The 22,310-nt window shown below is 46.1% G+C and overlaps 1 protein-coding gene across 1 annotated transcript in view; it reads right to left on the minus strand.

Moving 5' to 3' along the window:
* Nucleotides 1-504: 504 nt before the first annotated feature.
* LOC149371352 (uncharacterized) overlaps nt 505-22,310 on the minus strand; it is a 184,191-nt gene continuing 162,385 nt past the window's right edge. Inside the window, exons 5-6 of the mRNA XM_089579904.1 lie at nt 1,466-1,661; nt 505-564 (exon numbers count right to left, since the gene is read on the minus strand). Of these exons, the coding sequence (XP_089436030.1) occupies nt 505-564; nt 1,466-1,661 (256 nt within the window). The remainder of the gene's footprint in view (nt 565-1,465; nt 1,662-22,310) is intronic.

Raw genomic sequence — 22,310 nt, forward strand, 5'->3', positions numbered from 1 at the left:
CTACCCTTGCATCTCTGGAAACAAATTTCTGCCGGGGGTCTTAATTACTGCGCTAAGCCAGAGTAGGAGGCTCTCAACGTTTGCCTAAAATAAACATGTTGATGAGACCCATAATACTGCCCTATAGACATCTCCCTATGGACATCAAATCTGCCATCATGAGTGCCAGTTCACCAGCAGTGGCGAAGGAAAAGTGTCGGTTGATGAAATGAATGCTGGCGCAACAAGGACACTAACAAGAAAGGGACACCACATGCGCACACCACAGCCGAAAAGTGTCGGCTTGAGTGAGAAGCAAGCTTCTCCATAAACGTTGAGTCCCGGAGGATCCTTTGAACACCTTTGCTGCGTTTCGGCACAGAGGGTGGGCGAAAGGTATAATGCTCAGAACAGCCGAGTTTGTTGTATGCTATCGATGCCTGTCCTCGAACAATCACTGGTCACTCGCGTTCCATAAGATGCACGACGGGTCGTCTTAAAATGGGCTCTCTACCTGCCGCTCCGTCACCAGAGGGCAAATGAAAGTGCATCCGACTGTGCCTCTTCCACATGTCGACGCAATCGCTGGCAATGGCACCATAGAAAACATGGTCAATCAAACGTGGTGCTCTTATTCTCGTTTTTTAGTCGTTGGGAACTCCATTATGATAGGCAGACAATATGCACCCCGCTTTAATGCCATTGTGGAGAAGATATTGGTTGCTGCTCGGAATCAAAGGCAGCACCTAACCAAGTGGCAACCTTCTCCTGGAATCCATCGTTTGCGTTCATATTATTAAGTCCCCTGGGAGTCGATACGGACACTAATCAGGCGTTCGGGTGCTGATTTCTTTAACGCGGTCGATAGGCCGCTCTTGTTGGCGGAATTCATGTGCTTGATACGCCGGCCAAGTGCTGACATTTTTATTACGTAGCATCTGCGACTTTTCGAGTCTGATTGTACGGGTACGCAATGTCGTCAAATTCGTATAGCTCTTCGGGTCTTCTGCGTCTGTTCACTCTAAATTCTTGATAAAGTGAGGTAAAGTACACCAGGAAAGAAAAATTTCAGGCCTCTGAATGAGATTCGCAACAACGCGAACCCGCACATCATTCAGACCACACTTCCGTGAGAATTTTAATCGCTACCTTCTCTGCACTAAATACACTTAAACCAAAGAGAAACCATGACTACTGTTGACGGACAGGATTGAGAGCGGGCCTAAAATAGAACCTCAAAGTTTTCCGTTGCTCGATAGATGTCGAAGCAAACTCTTGCATTTCTGTGCTTGGCGTGCAGGGACATTGCATCGCTTTATGGTGTGCTGCGTCCGCGGAGGTTTATAGATGAGTCTAGGCACTTGAGTGGACGGAGGGGGGAAATGAGCACAGACAGTGATGACCTGATTGAGGGATAGTGGGCCTATTTGTGCCATATTTTTTGCCAGCGTAGCGAGAGGTCGCTGCAACGTAAACCTTCAAGTACCATGGGCGGAGTGTTGTTGGCCGACGCTGTCAGGCTGAGCATCACGCACGTGTAGTTTTCCGGCTGCATGCGGCGCACGCAAGTGAAGAAAGTGTGGTCGTTGGCCACCGAGGCCTCCAAAGTAGGACTCAGCTCTCGGTCATCCTTGCACCAAAGAATGGAAATGGCCAGGCTACCGGCCTCGATGATCCACCGCCTATGAACAAGAGGTCCGGGATGCTGAACAGGTTCACTATGGGAGGAGCTGCCAGGCTGTCGAATGACGAGATAAAAGTACTTGTAGACATGTCAGTTGACAGATATCCTTATGGTATTTCCATGATACCACTGCGAGCTGTAACGACGTCGAGCAAGGGACTTGCTTGCCCACATTTGTCGGTAAATGCGCTAACGCAAGCACACTCATTAAGTACGTAGTCCATGGGAAAAAGAGGGAACGAAGGACTGGTTTCTTCACAGCACACAATGAACAAGAGCGGCAGTGAAGCCTCAGACGCCTAAGTTTCTTTCCTGTACGCTCTTCATTTTGCGCATTTAATATAGTAATCGCTTTCTTCGTGTAACTACTCTAGCCCGGGCAGCACGGCTGCCTGCAGTGCTGTGCAATAAGTATAAAGAGCACAACCATGGAGAGGCGCTTCAATAACGTATTCCGTCATGAGTCGTGCAGGTTCCCACCAAACCTTACTCAGCGTATAAGAACTAATTTTCGACTCATATCAGAGCATGCATGATATATGGCACGATACCTTGCTTTTCTACATTGCGTGTCACCTGACTTGCGCATTCTGATATTCCAGTCCACGTTCCAATGTTTCATTGGTTATGTACAGAAAAGGACAGAATAAACATTCAGCTCACCAATGGACCATACTAACAACCTTCGTGTATTGCACGAAAATATATTTTTTTTTTCGGTGCACTTTTTTGGGACGTTAAACAGCTGGATTTTGAAAAGCACCAGTCCACCATAAGGCATTCATTGCAAAGAGTATTAAACGTCTCAACATGGTCCTAGCGCAGTCTTAAAAAGCCTGAATTTAACTTTAAAAGCTTATATGAAGGAAATTTTATTTAGTTTGAGGAGAATCTATCTTTAATACCTTCTTGTATAACAGAGATGAAGGAATTAAATATATTTCTGCATAAGCGCTGTAGATTCCGTTAGCTAGGTAATTATTCTACTATTGAAGCCTGCGTATTGTTTGTCTTCTGCAATGGTATTTACAGCCGTAACGCACTCCAACGTCGACTGGGCAAGTACCAAAAAGAAAACAAACTGTAGAATAAGACTTCTATATTATCCTCAGGGAAGTACCGCAATTCATGCACTGCTATATTGGAAAGTCTTGTAATTTTCATGAAAACACAAGGAAGAAGTGCTCATTATAAACGAGTTCACACGCCAGTTAACTCCCGATTAAAAATACTCAAAACTATAGAAATTTTGAAATACGGAAGAAAAGACACCAATGGCAATGAAATATTTTCGCAACCGATAAATGCGCCACAATGGCAAAAAAATGACCTCCATTAAACTTGCCCAATCTTCGGTGTCGGCGCGCAAATGGGCGACAGCACAACTCTTTCGTCAACAGGAAAATAACAGGAAAACTTAAGCCCATAAAGAAAAGACGTATCTGATTGCCAAATATCGAACCGCGAAATTTACATTTCCTGGCTATCGAAGAGAACGTCTGTGCGGTGTGTTTTCGGTCGTGTGCGACCAGGTATTTCATTTTTTTTATGGTCCAGGAACTCCTCAAAAACTACAAAAGCAGTGGTTAAAACTCTGCACAACATGCTTATACTTCTCTCCCTTAAGAACCCTCAGGTAAAGTTTATAAATGTCCCCGTCAGCGTTTCTCTATTTCCTTGCGTTCCGGAATTTCTCTCATTCCATGTCCTTTTAACCCTGCTCTTTATTTTGTCTGTCTTCTTTCTTTGTTGTGCTCTATTACCGTGACGCAATGGCCAGGCTAGCGTAGACTTCTCCGCACTTTTCAGCCCGCGGGCTTCCGACTCGCGTTTGTAAAATTAGAGGGTAACTTATGCGCCACGGGCTTAAGTCCAGGCTTATTATGTTTTTTTTTTTGCCCAGCGATTTGTTACTTTGCCGCAAACAAGGAACCTCGGAAAAAGTGTTCTTTGGCCACAGCTCGCGCAATAAAGCGCGAACAATGGGATGGTGACGGTGTTGACTAAGGGAGAAAATAAATTTACGACGTAGAAACAAGCTGAAGTAGCCGTCTTTTGCCGCGCTAGTCGGAACGAAAATATTAAATAGCACGAGTTCACTCGGCGAAAGAAAGATTAAGCCTTGGCAACACTAAACAATGGCGTTGGGATTTGAGGAAGTTTGAGGCGGGTGGAAATTCAAATGGGCCTGAATATTTGGCATTTCACCTCGGGAAGCCACTTCAGGAAGTGGTTGTAAATTTCGCTGCCCTAGGAAAGAAAACGCGGCAAGTAAGCATAATAGTTAACATGGAGTTAATTTTATGGAAAAAAATAAAAAGGCGGCAGGTGCCAACTGGAGGGGAGAAGAGTGGGTGGTTCTTGCTGGGACCGGTTAGAAGACTTGCACCTAAGATAGACTGCCTGTAATTAGCCGAATATCGTATCAAAATCGCAACTACTCTAAGGATCAAAGAAGCAGGTTTGGAAGAAGAGAAGTATTAGTACAGCCTGTGTCCTCTCATAGCAGAGAACAAAAGAGCACGTGTTAAACATTCTTCATCAGTCTTTTATATCGAACAACCTGCTTTAGCTTGTATACATCACAGAAGTTTTCCTTTTATCACCTCATTTGTTGGCCCTACGCTATGAATTATGCACTAGTGCATTTTAAATTTTTCCATAAGAGAGTTAATTGGTGGGCGTTTGCTTCATGCGCATCTATCCCAAGGAAGAAGCCCTTCAAAACGCCAAAATCGAAATGCGGGTCTCTAATACTCAAATAGTGTGAGAGCCAGGAAGAAAGCTGCACCTGCGCGGCATTGCTCGCGGAGGTTGGGCATGCTATGAATGTTTCAATGCCATGCATTTAGTAAGTAAAGACACCCTCTTTACACACCTCTAAAAGAACCTCTACGCGATACACCTCTGGTTGCACCATGTAAAGCACTTCACGAAGCGTATGATTTGTTTGCTCGCTGCGGGAAAATGATTTTTAGGCAGCTTTGCTTTAGAGCGGTGGCTCTACTCCACTCAAAAGCCGCTCGCCGTTCTTTGCCTGATTTTAGCTTAGTTTAACCTTGAGAAGCAGAGCATAGCAACAGACTGACCTTGGCCGATGTGGACGAAAATCGATGTCCAACCATAACTGACCATGCCGGACACGATGGCGATCTCCAAATTTGGCCCACCTCATTGTCAAAATGCTTTCGCTTGACGTTTGGGTATAACAGTTGTTAAACCCTGATCAGATTTTTTCCATGAACGCACCAGCTGGCGGCGCTGTGCAGAATATTGCTGCTGTGCAGAAACTTTATTAATATAGAGTAATTACGCGGGTGGTTCACCCAGGTCCGGAAAATCATCGCCTAATACGGCCCTCAAGGCCTGACCGATAAGCTGGCGCTTAAAGGGGAGCTCTGTGTGAGCATAGCTTCGCCTCCCACTGCTCATGGCTGAGTTCCTGTAAACGGTACGCTTTTCGTTGCTCGGGGCAGTTCCAAACAATGTGGAGGATGTCTTAAATCTCTCCGCAGGTCGGGCATCCCTTTGTTGGGTATTGCGCGGGCCAAATCTTATTGTGTCATGCCAAGTTTGGTAGTGTGCGGGCTTGCGTGTTTCGCCATATAGTGGCTTCCTGACGAGTGAAGTGTGTGTGTGTATTTTCTGCGACTAAGGTGGAGAACATATTCGCAAGAACCACCCTCAATGACACCAAACCTGCCTCTTCTACTACTTCCTGCATTTTTTCTCCTACAAGGCGGAAGAATAATAAGAACTGAAAATTCTGCTTTGCATAGTTGCCATATATGAGTACTTCTATGCAGCAACGTCTACTTCTATTTCTCGTTCTTCAGCTCTGTAAACAGATGCCGCCTGTCGTTTTCGTACCAAACAAACTGAATCGACCTCCGTAGAAGTATATGAGTCAATTAATCTGGAATAGACGCTTTCAGTACACACGGCTGGCAAGCAACAGCAATCTGACAAAGTGGAAGCTTGTGCAAGTGGGTTGCACATCACCGACGCAGGGCGAAACACGAAGGCAAGACGAGCACTTGGACTCAGCGCTGTGTCCGTGTCCTCGTCTTGCCCTCGTGTTTCGGGCTGCGTCAGTAGCAGTAATCTGCTGGCGAGCGCTCTTATCAAAGGACCGCTCGCCGACATACGGAGAGAATTATGACGGAACAATCCCACGCGATTTTTGAGTTCGTCCAAGGAAACAGGGAAGCCATGTGACCGCGAGGCGGGCGTGCCTCCGCTCTTGGAACAGCGATAGCCACGAACTACGTGAGCTGTTATATCGCTTTAAACTATGGTTTAAATTAAACTAATAAAGTTTAATTCAAACCTCCTGAGTTTTTTCAAGTAAATAGCGCAGCGCCTTGGTACCTCATGATTCGAAACGAGGACAAGACAAAATAGAAATACATTCGCACTATTTTTTTGTTTTTGTTGTTGTGGCAGAACAGGTACCGTCAGCTGCTTACGGCTGCGGGTTTTGAAGTGGCGTGCGTGTAAGCGGTAGCAGGAGAGACGAGGCGAACGCGTCCGCCGACGCGATGACAAATGGCCTTGGTCCAGATGATGAATATTAATACGCCATCGTGTTGGAGACATAATTCATCCACCGGAATTCAGCGGGGGTCCGTTTATATTTTGAGAGACAACGAAGATAGCTTGCGTGCCAAGGGCGTCGGCTACTTTTGCTCCTGCTTGGACGGACTCATCGCAGCAGAGGCTTTGAAAGTGGATGAAGACAGACGAAGACTTGCTTTTTCTGCAGTAGGCCATGGTCCAGAACCTTACTGTGAATAACAGCGCAGGTTATAACGACGGTACGTACTGTGAAAGGTACTGCGAAGTGTCGTGTTGGTACGCCACAGACTTACGCTGCGCACGATAAAAATCACGTGGCGGTGTTGGTTTGCTGCTTTCAGCATCAGTACCGAGCCTACCTTAGAAAGCAAGTGACATACATACATACATATATTGATGTCTCACAATGCGCCTCACGAAGGAAAATAAACCTATATAGTTTATTGGAAATAGTACTTTAAACTTAGTTTCATGCGCTCTTCACCGAGGGCTTCACTGAACGAGCAGGTGAAATTGATACTGGCACCTGCGCTCCGCTGGCCTTCAGCGTGTTACCGTAAGCGGAGCGAAAAGTGAAAACGCTGAACTAAAACTTTCTAATGAACGTTCTTACGGAATCTAGGCAGAAGTAACTGCTGCGTACGACGGGAAAAGTCGCAGCGGTCCGTAGAACGTTTTCTTTTCAAACTGAGACGACTTGTAGGGAAAAAAAACGACTAATCTATAGCTGGATACGAATCAATAACGCAGCAGCTGATTCCTTTCCAAGGAGGCGCTCCAGACAATGATCTCGATCGACTGTCATCACGTCGCGTTTAATCCTATTTTACGGAACCATCCGGCAGCTGCCGCCGGTGTCATGCTAGGGCATTAACCGCAGCATCATGACAAGCAGTCAACGCCATTTGCTGGAGGACCTCCTTGGAGGGAAATCTGCCACTGCTTTCTTGAGTTGTACCTGAGTGCAGTGATTTGAGCCTCAGCCTTGTGTTCGGGAGAAGCGGAACTCAGTCCCCAGCGTCACGAGGCGCCCATCGTCCTCCCTCGGGCTCAAGCTTCCAGTCATAATTCGAAACGTAGAGACAGGAGTGCGATGCCATTTCCCCAGGAATGTCCAAAAAAAAATTCGCGAAATTTGTTTGCCAACGGAACATTTTATTTGAAGAATAGGTGCATTGGCAACCGAAAGGTGGCGGTCTTAGTTTTCAGTTAGGTGAGTACTGTGTACACTAGCGGTATTGCGTCACTTTTTGGTTACAAATGTGGCACCAAACTTTTTATTATTCGAAAAAAAAAATTGTCTTTGTGCCCATTTCAGTGAACATCGCATTGTGCTATCGGCTTCTACTGTTTGTACTTTTTGAGTTCTTGAAGTCCAACTTTTAGGTCACATTGTAGAGCGGCGGCGCAGTGAACTGTTGGAAACCACCGAATAGTAAAACACATCTGCGGGAATTTTGCTTTTAATTAACGCTCTTCTCGTTACTTGACGTACAATGTACTGGTGAGTGATTCCTGTTCCAGTCATAACACTTGTCATAGTAATCACGAAACACATTAACAAAAACGCTTTGCTACTTGGAACACCTACGCGGTATCCACAAATGTAGAAAGAAAATCAATATATATTTTTTCACTGCCACTCTTGCAGATGCAAACGTAAGTGAGCAGACAGTAGAATTATGCTCATGCTTCTGCTTTATAAATAAGTGTTTAGTTCCGGGCATGAATCCGAGATGTGCTATTTATGTTACCTTAATTTTTACCCTTAGTAAAGCGCAAGCCCACTCTTGATATAGTTCTCTCTGTGCTGCGTACGTTTTTACGCGGATGAATTGTCGGAAGCAAGGTTAGCGCCTTGAGGCACGAGAGCAGCTAGCTAGATGTCAGACGATCGGTCAGCACCGTGCTCGACAAGGCGGAAGAACAGCTGGCGTTTTTGATCGGCAGGCGCAAATATGAATTTCTTCTCCGAATATATTCGACTGTTAGTAATTAGTCTGAGCAGACGTTAGAGCAGCGGCTGACTGTGGGCGGTCTTCAATCAGAACGTCCTTTATCCTTTATGCCCCACTACAACTGAACATTTTCCCTTTACTTTCATTCGTAACTCGCTGAAAAATATCGATGCATACACGCAGTTCAGTGCGGAAAGTGAGCTTTATGAAGCTTCTTTCACTCCGAGAAGAGGTGAATTAAGGTGCGATCGCAAATTGCAGCTTTGTGCGGACGCTCTGAGCCCCTTTAAGTAACGTAAAAAGAACGTTGGTGGGAGAAGGGCGGAGCTTCTGAAGATTGAGATTCTGTGTCAGACCAGATCATGTGGGAAAGAAAAAGAGAAAATGGAAACGTTCAGGAGAACAACACCAGGCTTGCGGCGCAGGCTCGCTTAAGACGACAACAGTAGGGTTCTTTCATGCACTTCTTTTCTTTCGCGCACCTTCCCTGGAAGTTTCATGCAGCGACAGAAGCACCCACTGTGACAGGCATAATCGTCGGTTCGGAGACAGCAATCCGCCATCCTGCAAGCTCACTTCATGCGAAATTCTTGTGCATGACGAAGGTGCTGTGCTATTTATATTGTTACGGGGATGTTACGGCGGTAAGTCTATATTGGCGGCTGCTCTGAAATGGCCAGCACTCAGCTCAGACTCCGACGGCCCAGCTACCCACTGTCAACGTCGTCGTCGTCCAGCGCACCGCCACTTCTTCGTTCACGATTCGTCAACTTATTAGTAACCAGTTCACCGGTAACACTATCCCCCTCGGCTGAAGGCAACGTCCCGCTGCGTGTTAGGTGTGCTATGTCGAAGGTGGGTGATAGAGCTTGAGGCGAGCTACATGAACGACTTCGGATGTCAATGGAGCGGACGTCGACTTTGGGTGCACCGGCGTGATTTCATACGTTACGTCGGTCACTGCCCGTAATACACGATAAGGACCTGTGTAGCACGGCAGAAGTTTTTCACATAACCCCACACGACGGGATGGGAGCCACAGCAAGACGAGAGATCCGGCAGGGTAGCGCACATCACGGTGCAGGCCATCGTAGCGGTGTTTGTGAGCCTCTTGGGAGGCGGAGAGCTTGTGACAAGCAAACTGGCGGGCGGCGTCTGCTCGGGCGATAGCGTCACGCGCATATGTAGTGACAGGGCTGGCTGTGGGCAGCAGAGTGTCGAAGGGCAGTAAGGGGTCTCGTCCAAAGTGAAGATAGAAGGGCGAGTAACCAGCGGTATCATGGCGCGAAGAGTTGTAGGCGAAGGTTACAAAAGGCAAGCTGATGTCCCAGTCCCGGTGGTCGTCGGATACCTACATGGCGAGCATGTCTGTCAGCGTGCGGTTGAGACTATCCGTAAGGCCGTTCGTCTGAGGATGATAAGCAGTGGGGAACTTGTGACGAACGGAGCACGAACGAAGGATTTCGTCAACAACTCGGGAGAGGAAGCAGCGGCCATGGGCGGTAAGGAGTTGACGGGGAGCGCCATGGTGTAATATGACGTCGTGCAGAAGGAAGTCAGCGACGTCAGTGGCGCAGCTGGTTGGAATGGCGTGAGTGATCACGTACCGCGTGGCATAATCGGTGGCGACGGCAATCCACTTGTTCCCCGAGGAGGACTCCGGGAAGAGCCCAAGTAAATCTAGCCCAACACGAGAAAACGGGTCGGTCGGGATGGGAATCGGCTGCAGGTGTCCAGACGGCAGGACAGCGGGCTTGTTTCGGCGCTGACAGAGGTCGCAAGCGGCCACGTAGCGTTGGACGGAGCGGTACAGACCAGGCCAGAAGAAACGCCGGCGCACGCGGTCGTACGTACGGGAGACACCAAGATGACCAGCCGTAGGGGTGTCATGCAGTTGTTCGAGGATAGTGGAGCGTAGGTGTCGGGGAACAACTAGCAAGTGCTCAGCGCCATCAGGTCGCATGTTGCGGCGGTACAGCGTGTTCCCGTCAATATCATAAAGAAAACACTAGTTTAATATTACTATTAAAAGTGTGAAAAGCAAGTAAGCAGTATGGTTGCTCATTCGTTTTTAAAAAAGAAATGCCTCAATTCAAGCCTAAACTCTGCGCTTTAGGGACGCTTTTTCACGTGTTCACGGGAAAACAAAAAGTAGGTGTTTGAGGTCTCTCCAATGGAAAGTTTTGAATGAATGCTCGTGATAACTGTTCCCACCACAGTGGAGGGGGTACATCGCTGTTGAAAGTTTCAGAAGAAAATAGCTCTTGAAACAGCTAATGCATTGCAGTTTTGCGTTCAACTCCTTCATTACAAAATACAACACTCCTAAGGCTAAGGCTATCGTGCGTAAAGCTCGGGTACAGTAATATTGATAACGATAGCTTCCTTGTGAAAATTACACCTGTTAGAACCTTCCACGGTGTGAATAATATATATCATGAAAAACCCCAACTCTGTCCGGCTTTTAAAGTAAAGTAACCAAACAAGGGAGTTATATAAGGCATAGTATTAGAAGATGCGCCAAAGGCCCTCTATTTTATTGCACTTGACCATTTTTTCTCCTATTTTTTATTCATTCACGTTACCATCAGTCGCATTGCAGAGGAGAGTATGGCTGGAACAGAGTACTTAGAAGCGAAAAACAAACAAAAAAAGAAAACAGAGGTAGCTGCCAGGGATATAAGTCCAAAAATTATTTTTTTACTGATGATATCAGAATGAAGAAACAATAAGACAAGTTCAGTAGATGATAAGGACATAGAACATAACAGAATGACATGTATAGCAGAAACAAACACATGAAAAGGGAAAAAGGAATACAGCGTAACAGAAAAAAATTCAAGCCAGCATTACTAACTTATCGATGTTTCTCCTCTGAATTTCAAGTTAAGACCCGGAATGAGAAGTCTTTAACGAAAGTTTCTTTCAATGCCCGTGTGCATGTCCTGCGCCGCTCTTTTTGCCTTCGCGATCAACTCATCTGATGACTTTTATGCGTGGGAGCCATCTTCGTATGCGTGGCGGTTTTCTAAGCCATGCTGTACAAAGCAGATTGAGTCTTACAAGGGTAGACGTGCAGGCTAGTTGGTGAACCATGATTATTTAAAACAGCGCAAAAGACAGGGACACAGATAGAAAAGACACACACAGCGTTCAGTCGATGTACGCTCTATCGACAGCTAAGATGCTTTGTGGTTCTCGCAAAATTAAGAAATCAAGTGCGTAAAAGGTACGCATTGTCTGAACTGGGAGTTCCATTGTCTGAACTGGGAGTTCCGGGAGTTCCCTCTCTTTGTTCTCGTGCCATGCATCTTCTAAATGCTTTCAAACTCAGAAGCGATCATGCGAAGAAACAGAAGCGAAAAGAGTAAGCATTGTGTGCATGGAATCTTTGCTCAGAGGGATGGAACCTCTAAGAAAAAATTAACAGGGGCTAAGCTATAGCCTAACACGAACAATAAGCAAGAAGCTCTACCCGCAGCGATGTTCGCGCTCCTGTTTGACTTTGCGGCGCGCTATTTCACCGTTAGCATACGTTTTAGTAGGCGGCGGCAGCGTCGACGGTCCGGGCATGGCCTAGGAAGCAACTAGTCCGGATGCATTTCTCTTACACTTGCGAAATTCCCGAGCATACAGTGCTCGCATCTCGTCACGATGTACGGTTTGACCTTGAAGCTTTCCGTCTGAAATGCGGTTACGTTTTGTCGCTGCTGACGCTCCTGCGCTCAAGAGCACGCGGCATCTCAGGTGTTGATTCCGGCTGGTCGTACGGTCTCGCGTCTGACATACCGCAAGAGCTTAACGCCTCGCTTGACATCCATGTTCACACAGAGCCGCAAAGAAGACAAAGAGGCCATGATGGCGTGAGGGGCACTCGGCCTAGTCACATGCTTTCACTACAGCAACACCGCCAGAACCGGTGCTCGACTGGAAAAGGAACCGTGAACAGTTTAGCCCGACATGACCTGGGCTGCGATCCCCTAAGATAATGAACTGGCCGAGGGGCGCGTGAAGAACATTAGTGCTGCGTTCTACTGGTCGCCTGTTCACTGGAAAACCTAGATGATCGCATTTAAGCTGCCTACTATAGTTTTTCGTTGCAAAAAAAAAAAAAATGACGGAGGAGCAATGTTCGGCAAGTAAACTTGCCCGTTGTGATGTGCGATTTCATTTTTTTGTTCTTCCTGAACCATCTTTCGCTCGCACGTGTGGCTCTGAGGAAGATCTAAACGACACAGAGGGAAGTTTACCGCTTTCGATGAATATAGGATCATTTTTTTCGATGTGAGCCAAATCCACCTCAACTAAAATCGAGAAAAGGTCGAAAGTTTGTTATTCGGACCACTCGTGGTCTTTCTAAGCTGTTAAAATATATGCTTTACATTTATGAGCAACTTTACACCACACTCTAATGAAAATTTAAGCAATTATAGTTCAGTCTGTATCAGCGTGTAAACTGCGGATTCACGTGTTTATTTTTCACAAAAACCTTTTCTACAGTTGTTTTCAACCCCTTTTTATGAAACCAATGCTTGCAGATAATTATGCTGTGAATATACCGCAGAAAAACAATTAGAAATTTTACCATGCGGAATCAAGGGCACTGCTGTGCTTCAAAAGACGCAAGTAAATAGAAATAGCAGGCTCCTATCAAATAAAGAGGAAGAAATGCGCTTGGGCAGGGCATGTAATGCGAAGGCAAGATAACCGCTGGTCCTTAAGGGTAACGGAGTGGATTCCAAGAAAGGCGTGCGTAGCAGGGGGCGGCAGAAAGTCAGGTAGGCGGATGAGATGAAGTTTGCGGAGATACGGTGGCCGCTACTGGCGAAGGACGAGGCTACTTGGGGAGAAATGGGAGAGGCCTTTGCCCTGCAGTGGGTGTAGTCAGGCTGATGACGACGATGTTCGTAAGCTCTGATATGACAGTTTTCTTTTCTAGCGTTCCCAGTTCTGCAGTGAAATAGTAAACCAGCTAGTGTGTATGCGATCAAGAATACATTTTACTTCATTGTGACATTCTAAATTCAGGATGATTTGGAACAAAAGCAATTTTATTTGCGCCTAAGAACAAACGCTTGGCCTTTAGTCGTGAGCTAAAATTGGGACCAAATGAAATAGATATCGTTAAAGAACATAAAATACTTGGTGTCATATTCTCTAGTCAGATGACATGGGACAGTCATGTTGAGCAAATGACTAAAAAGCTCTCATCTGCTGTAGGTGCCTTATTTCGAACCCGTGACCTCCTTCCGATGTCCATTAGACTATAAGTTTACCACGCACTGTTCCGTTCACACCTTAACTATTGCACACTAGTATGGGGAACGACTACAAAAAAAAAAACGTCGGTACACTTCTTCGTCTAGAAAAAAAAAGCCATGCGTTGCATAAACAATCTGCCATATTTACATCCTTCAGCCGCGCTATTTCGTCAGCATCATGTCATTAATATTGAGTCTCTTTATAGTTACCGCCTCCTCTACCACTTTTATTTTGCTAACGAAATGTATAAAGAATTCCTTCTCTCACTCTCAGGTGCAACGTTGCGCTGTAATATTTCGAAAACACGTGCCCCTGAAAAATGGTTGATTCCACACCACCGAACTAATTACCTTCTCCAGTCATTAAGCTATACAGTGCCAGTGTTACTAAATCAGATCAGTCTATCTAGTTTTAATAACGCTCGAATAACCCGTAAGATTTTGCGTTCAATGTTTCTGGAGTGACCCGTGTTTGCTGTTTCTGGCGTAAAATTATAACTTGCTCAATAAAAACATACACATGGTAGTTTAACCTCTCATATGTGCAATTATCGCTTTTTTTTTGCAGTTTTATGTGCATGTTAACCCTGGCTTTTGTATACCATCTCAATATCTTTTCTTGATTAATTTACTTCACATCTTATTTTTGTAAATCTGTGATAAAATGTGACCGTGATAAAATGTGTGTGACCGTGTGTAATCGCAATCGATATCTTGTGTGTAATTTTTTTTTTTTGTACCGCTGTCACTGCTGTCTGCCGCCGGCTTCCAGGCATCGTCAAGCTGTTACTACAGCTTTTTGCCTGGGAGACCGTCAACATTGTAAAAATGTTGAAAATAAAGGTGATTTGATTTGATTTATGGGGTTTAACGTCCCGAAGCAACTCAGGCTATGAGAGACACCGTAGTGAAGGTCTCCGGAAATTTCGACCACCGGGGGCTCTTTAACGTGCACTGACATCGCACAGTACACGGGCCTCTAGAATTTCTCCTCCAAAGAAATTCTAGCCACCGCGGCCGGTATCGAACCGGCGTCTTTCGGGTCAGCAGCCGAGCACCATAACCACTGAGCCACCGCGGCGGCACTCTTTAAATTCATGAGTGGCAGCGGAATCGTAGGCGTTTACACGACGCAAAACTACAGGAGAATGTCCAGTATTACCGTTTCTTTTCTGTCTCGGCCAATTTCCGTATAATTGTGCATTGAGAAAGTCGCTACCAACTACTCCGACTGAAAGCTTTACTCCCCAATGGACACATTTTTTTTTTCAAAATCATACAAATATGGTCTTTCTGTATCCATGCTGCCATCTGCATTCAAACAGAAAAAAAAGCTTTCGTCGAGCCCTGCTAGTCTTAAACCGGACGCAGACTGTCAGAAAACAAACGACCAGCTGCACTCGTCATGAGCCCGAAATGACAATCCGCTTATCACTAAGCTGGCTCGACGAAGTGCGCCAGAGGTTAACGTTCACATTAGCAGCAGTGCATTCTTTCTTTATCAGCGACGGGGTTAATGATCCCATCGTTCTCGTCGTCGTTTGAGTTGAGATCTTGGGCCGATCTCTTCTCATCATTTGCAGTCGACGAGTAGGTAGCGCTGGGCAAGCAATAAACGAAACTGTCCTGCAAACAGTCGAACCTGCTAGGCTAAAGCCTGCAAAGAATACTCTCGCCAGGAGATTTGGCGCATATTAATCCATAATTCAGCAGTATCTCGCTTATTTTTTTATTTGACGTAGGATTAGCGTGCAGGTTTTCTTTTGCGTAACTCAGCACCTTTTGTTGCCACAGGTTGTCAAAATTAAGATGTATGGACGAGCTTTTCACTACAGCAGAATTTGTCTCAGTTTCCCTTTCTGTATTTGGCTCATTTTGAGAACAAGCTTCTAGTATACAGAGCTACTGCAGTCCTTTTAGAACAACTACAGCGCATGCTGCATTTAATTTTCTACAGTACCTGTTCAGTATAACTGCCAAAGCGATTATGTGACCATCTGTGGCTCTCAGGTAGAGCCGGTGGTGTAAAGCACTTATTTGTACTAATTACAAAGGAAGTATTGCTTGGGCGTGGTCCCTGAAGGACACGGCCCTCACAATCACTAGGAAGGATCCCTAGTCCGGGACCCGTGTGGCTTCCGCAGCGGCCCGGTCTCTTGTCACCAGGGCTCGTTGGTCCTGGAGAGTTGAGCAGCCGAGCAGGGCAGCCTTCCAGCCCTCTCGGGTGAGGTGGGACAGCAGGATTGGCAGGGCATGCCCACACCATGTGATACGTGTCCGAAAACACTTGATCACAATGTGGACACTCGCCCAAAAAGGCCGAATGGAAATGCTTAAGCACTGCCGGGCACAGTACCGTGTTGATGCAGAGGCGAAGAAGCCAGCGCTGCTGCGCCTTCTTGCTTTTTAAGGGGGGGGGTATCGTCGGCCCTGAGGAGTTTGATACAGGAAAGAGATCTCCCGTAGCGTCGTGGGGAAAATAGGGCTTATATAGCATGATGGGCGCACTAAAAAGGAGAGAATTATTTGGAGAGATGAAGTATTCGCCAAGTGCATCAATATCACAACAGAAAGAGGCCCATTAGTCTTGTTTACAACCTGAGTGCAAAAGTTTGATGACCACGGGTGCTGTCGACGTGCTGACTCCTCGAAGCAGTCTGCCCGATGTGAAACTGACAGGAACACAGCGCTGTTAACAATGGCATATCTACTATGCTGAATTGCTTAGTTTGAGAATAAATAGGCAATCGGCAAAGACATTTCACATATTAAGAACGATCGTGGGTCAGAAACGTTTTTAAGTTGCTCGTAGTTACTTATATTCTCTGGGATATGTCAACGCATACTCTCGATTTATTCATATATGTGCTCTAGATCTTATTGCTCCGTTCGTTATGATTCGTCAGCATGGTCGCGTTAATAATAAACATAAGTGGGTAACGTCAGTCCTTCATTCGTTCTGTGTACATTCCTTCTCTGTATCTTGTACTGCAAACGCGTTCGACGAGTGCGCAGCCCGTCTTGAGAGATTCGGAGTCACCACTTGTTCATTCAGTTAGTCTCTAAAGTCTTGTTTGGAACCGGCAATATAGAAAAAGGCATTGTTTATATAAAATGGGTTTTCTTGCACTTATTCATAAAACTCGCGTTTCGAGTGAAAACGGGCAGCGTAAGAAGAAATGATTTCAGCATAAAGTGTAAAACTGCGTAGCATTCGAAATGAAGTCATTGTCAACTTTTAATTTTGTATCAAACAGTTTAACAATCATAGGTTGCCGGTTAGCTTTGATGGGTAGTTTTTCTTCACCCCTGCCTCTTGTCTCACGACCACATTTGCCTTGTATGCCAAAAAGGAGTATTAAATTTTCCTTTTCATTCGCCCATACTGTTCATATTTCTGCTTTACTATTCTGTTGCTGTAATGAGAATATTTGAACACTGGGCCTATACTTGCACCATCTATTCGTTAAGTAGCTCTCTGGTACGCTTTCTGTAGTGGTCTAGGCATAAATAAACGAAGAGAAGAGAAGAAATATGGCAATATTAAAACAGCTGGGACATAAAATCTCAGGTCTTACATGAAGATGCTTCATCAAAGTGAATTATGGATTGGAAAATGCGGCTGCACTGTTTCACTCTTGAAAGAAGGCTAAAAAATCATTACGACGAAAAAAAAGAAAGTAGCCCAAAAAAACAGTAAAAGCTGAGACGAAAGCTCTAGCCGAATGAAGGAATATTCGTGAAAGAAGAAAGAAATAAACTGAAGCGTTTCAGTAGGTTTCGAGCGCCGCCAAGAAAAAAGGAAAACGCTTTTTCCAAACGATGTACTTAAGGAAGTGGCCAATAAAAGAAAGCGCATATAGAACGTGGCACGGTTATCTTGCTCGTAAACAAAATGACCTGGGAAAAGGCCATGCCATGATCCTCAGTGGCAAGAATGCAGGGGAAGTGGTGTTAGCAAACGTGTACCGTATAAACACTTCCTGTGGCCTTACATCTTTTTATTTTCTTTTTCTTTTCGTAGGGACCTAAAAGGTGGAAGGAGCTGCTGCCGCTGTTGTTGGATCGCAATTCTGATGTTGCGGTCGTGTTTTGCGTGCGAGGAAAGGCGGGCTTCCAGTTTCGCCATTTTCCTCGTGGAGGCTTATTGAGCACGGAGGCTTTGTTCATGGGCTGGGATTCAGTCATATAAAAGGAAAAAAAGATATTATTTGCACGTAAATACCGGGTTCTTCACGGCTAGTCTGTTCGCATCGTGAAACCTTCCATGGGTCAACGACCGGCTGTATTTTGTCGCAGCTTGAAATACTACGCGGTTCGGGCCCCCGCCTTGGCTCTGTTGAAGAAGAATGGTTCAGTATTACAAGGCGGAAGCAAATACTGCGGTTGTAGCGAGAGCGTCGTTGAAAGTATCCATTTAGATCGAGATCCTACAGAGTGGTTGGCTTAAACAAAAAATTACCGACGATTACGTTACTTCCTAATGCGAAATTTGAGCGCAGCAAATAAGCTGTTTCACCTTTTCGATAGTGAGTCAACCCCAGCTGCGGAGTTGGTTTCAGGGACAACGCCGCCGATGCCGACACAAACAATATGATACCCTCGCTTCCGTAGCGCTAAGAACCAGGTCTAGCCGTGGGAAGGTGGTCACGTATTCGTCGACGTGCCGGGGCCTACGTGAAATAACCGGCGCGTCGGCAACTGAAGAGCACCCTATCCGCCACACAAGAACAGGGGGGGGGGGGGGGGGGGGGACCCTTTCCACCTCTTTCAGCATGGCGGCGACGGTGTTCTATGCAGTCACGTTATCTTGACTCTCTAGCGGCGTCAGCGGCATCCAGCGGTATCAGTCGGTCGTTATCAGTCGGTCGCTGCTAGCGCTGGGGGGATGAAAGGGGGGCGGAGCCGGTTACGAGGCCGACGACGACGCGAAACCCAGGAACGGACGCCAAAGAGCCTCTAAAAGTAACTGGACCGGTGTTAATCACTTACCCTGCATGAGTACTAGGAAGAATACTTATGACTCCTGGAAGGCAACTTTATTGTCTCGTTGGCTTTATAAAATGTGGGTTTATAAAACAAATGTCTTTATAAAAGATATTTATACAACACGCGTCAATGGCGAGCGTTGTAGAGGGTGTACGGCAGATTAGATTATTGGAAAACCTGGCCAATTCGTGAACGGTTTCCTACACACATATTGACATTGTACGAGTACAATTGAGTAGTCTTTCGCTAAAAATAAAATTAAACCGATACCACCGTTACACGACAGAAACTTGGCGCAAGAATAGCGCCATGCTGATATACGATGTATCCTACTGCGGTGCAAGCGTGTCCAATCATTCCTTGTTCTCGTACTTAGCTGGAAACCGCAGCCGCGAATGTTCTTGTTTGCGCAGACTCAGCAGGCGCTGCTACCATCGTCGCGTGGCAACGAATTATTGGTACGTTCCCTGATCAGCTAGCGACTCATGGGATTTACCGAACAGTAGAAATGCGGACATGTCGAGTATCAGAACACGAATTTGTCGGTGAAGCATCACGAAGCCAGAGCAAAGGAGGTATCCTTTCAATAGTGTGGATCAAATCTCTTCATACCCACCGGCAGCTCAGCGGCCCTGCTTCGTCAGCGGCAAAGCGACCGATCAGAAGTAATGAAAAATGTCACTATAGTAAACAGAACTTCCAAGCGCACGCAAAATGGATCTGCGGAGGTTGGTGCAGAATTAGTATGGCTCCTACTGCTAATCTTCGTTTGAAGGGGCACACAGTGAGAACGGTGCATGAATAAAGGTGTTAGTAACGTTGTCGCTGAAGCAAGGCAGCCGCATATATGCATTTCAAGAGGCAGAGTGCAACGCATATACTTCCGCTCACACTTATACTTCACGCTTGCAGAGATCTCTCTTATGAGAAGTTCATTTCGCCCGATAGAGCAGCGTTGATGCAGCAGCGTACGCTTCACATATCGCGAGACTTCAGTCAAGTACTGCGGGCCTCTATGGAAGAAGTATACAGTCACAGTTCTCCATTAAGTGCCAGGTACCGTTCGTTTTAAATGACGGCCCATAGTCTAGAAATCGGTGTTCCTGTTTGGGCCATTGACATCATAGTTAAACTCGCTCAGCTTGGGAAATTGATATTATATCACGCGTACAACCACCACGAGCACTGACAACCCAGGCCCCAAAATTTCTCACACTTCGAACCACACGGATGCTAGTTCCCGTAGGCAAGGAAAGACATGCATGAAACAACGAAATCAGAACAAACGAAAATATCCAAAAGTTCCTATTTTCATCTCTTTCACTGTGAATGGAGATGGTAGAACAAGGTCTAGAACCGCTGGATACATCGGCTATTTTTAACGCGAAAACGTTAAGCGCTCCGTTCGGCGGGAAAATCGACGTCGTCGTCAGCAGCGGCGGCGGCGTGAGGGAAAAATCCCAAGAGAAGCATGTGGCCCCCTTGCCCCTTAGGTGACATGACTCACTTATTGGTTTTCGCTCAAAAGGCATGCGCATAGTGGTATTCTTGGTTAGGAGCACACATCACTGTATACGCTTGTCTACCGCAATGTATGGAACTCTCTCATCTCTCGCGAGCCCTAAGTGGTGCTATGTGCCTTAACATATGATGGGCAACGTCCTCTCGGAACCGGAAATGAAGGTTTGATGCACGCGCTATGCCGGTCTACGGGGGTGGTGGGATTTTGCTGCTCGAAACCACGGCCGGAATTACAGCCCACGATCGGTGGCGTAGGTGACGTCAAGGCGCTTAATACAGAGGGCTTATTAATTTCGCTAGGAATTTGGAGGCCGACGAACCGAGTCTAGCCTAGAGGAATTGTTAGAGGTAAGAGAAGCCCTTTCTTCGTTTCGCCTTCGGGCATCTTCTTTGGACCCGTGGACCCAATTCCAGGGCGCAGTACCTCGCTGATATAATGAGGCCCAAAAACTTGTGATAGAAGAGGAGCCAGCGACCACGTATTGTTCGTGTGCAGACCACGTGGTGTGACCGAGTGTTGAGTACGTGGGGACCGCCTCACGACAGCGTAAAGTCCAAAAATGAATCTTTTGTTTGCCTCATGTCAACCAGTTGCGCGTTACAAATCTCGTAGCACTGAAAACTATAACAATGAATTTCAGTAAAAAGCGACCGTATTACTTGAGCCCATTCGCGTGCTGCATTTTTGAAGCTCCCTTAAAGCTGCTCAACTTGAAGACTCTGAAGTTTTTCAGCCCATTCAGCATCTCCTCACGATTTGAAAACCTCATGTTCTTTCTTTTCATGTTAGGGATGGTTTCACGCCCATCTTTTAGCCTGAGTCAACGTAATTTGCTGGCTCGAGCTGTTTGTAACTTTTTTTTTATCGCTCTGAACGGCTTACAGTTTGACGTTATAGGGCTACAAACGTCAATGCCATCCCTTAAGCCACCAGCCTAATTCATCTACTCCTGCCTCAGATCGTTCAGTTTCCTTTTTCTTTTTTTCTGCGCAAGCGAAAAAGAACAGGCAAACGGGTGTTGTGCGGAAAAGACCCCTTTTACGACTGCAAACGAAATGAACTCTAAGGTAAAACAAGAGGGCTGCAGGGAGCGTTAAGACGGTAAAAAAAAAACCGCGCTCCATGGGATTGGCGTAAAGTGGTCGTTTCGTTTGGCGGGGGGCACTGATTTACGAGTCAGCATTTTCGCGCCGTCGTCTTCAGGCACTGTGGCGAGGATACGACCAAACCTGTCGCCACAATCTGCATGCTCGGAGAAGTGGCTCCAAGGAGGATTTCATCGAAAGTGTACCGCGGGAAGGGGTGAACATCTAAATTGAGGAAATGCTTGCGTTAGAGTGTCTGAAAAAAAAAGGTCTTAGAGAAGCATAAGAACGCAACTGTGCGGCAGGGCTGACGTTAGTACGAACGATTCTGTAGACAGTGAAAAAAATTACCCTCCAGTAAAAGCAGTGAACAAGGAAAGCAAACAAAATACTTGCCCCAGGAGAAGACAACAGCCTGGCTACACCGCCTTCGGCACTCCATTGTAAAGATCACTGGATATGCATTCGTATTGTTTTGAAGCAGCTCTTGTGATCACCATGAACCACAATAATGATATTAGCCGAGTTCACGATGTTGGACTTCAGCAACCTCTATGAATGTCAAACAATTGTTCCTGTATTCAGTCGGATGCGAGCACATCATTCCCAAAATATTGCGTGGGTGGTCAGTCCTCTTAATTTTCAGCAGGATTGCATTACGTGTACTGTCTCTTATTATCCAGTCCCTTGGATTTATACAGGACCCACGGACATTTCTGCGCTTGATGTGTCATGACGTGAGGTGTTACCATGTGCCTTTCACAGCAGCGGCTCCATGGAGTCAAGGTGAGCCGGTTTCGCGCCTTTCATCGGCGACCACAAAATTCACGTCACAGCATCCTAGCGGATGGTACGTGGGTCATCAGCGTGCCACCATTGAGCCTATTGCTATCGCGGGAGAGAAAAATGGATCAGTACTTGAAGAACACGAGAACGTTGGAGGGAAAAGGAGCTTGCGCTCGCTTTCGCGAAAACGCAACGGAAGCGTTGCTCCAAAAGAAACGTCCGAAGCTTCGGCGAGTAAGGGTGTTAGAATATTCTAAAATTTAAGATACTGGATCGAATATCCTCGTATTCGATTATTCGAACCAACCAAATAGTCTTTATTCAATATTTTTAGAAGCGCATCGAATATGCCCTTAAGTTTTCGAATACTTTTCGAATAATTGGCGCGAAGCTCGAATAACGCTGGCCGTATTTTTCTTCCATAACTATTCGGAAACACAGAGACCGTAACGTCGCGTTAGCAATCTG

The sequence above is a fragment of the Amblyomma mixtum genome, chromosome 1 (genome assembly GCF_055824585.1).
Source record: "Amblyomma mixtum isolate Tamu chromosome 1, ASM5582458v1, whole genome shotgun sequence".
NCBI classification, from domain to species: domain Eukaryota; kingdom Metazoa; phylum Arthropoda; class Arachnida; order Ixodida; family Ixodidae; genus Amblyomma; species Amblyomma mixtum.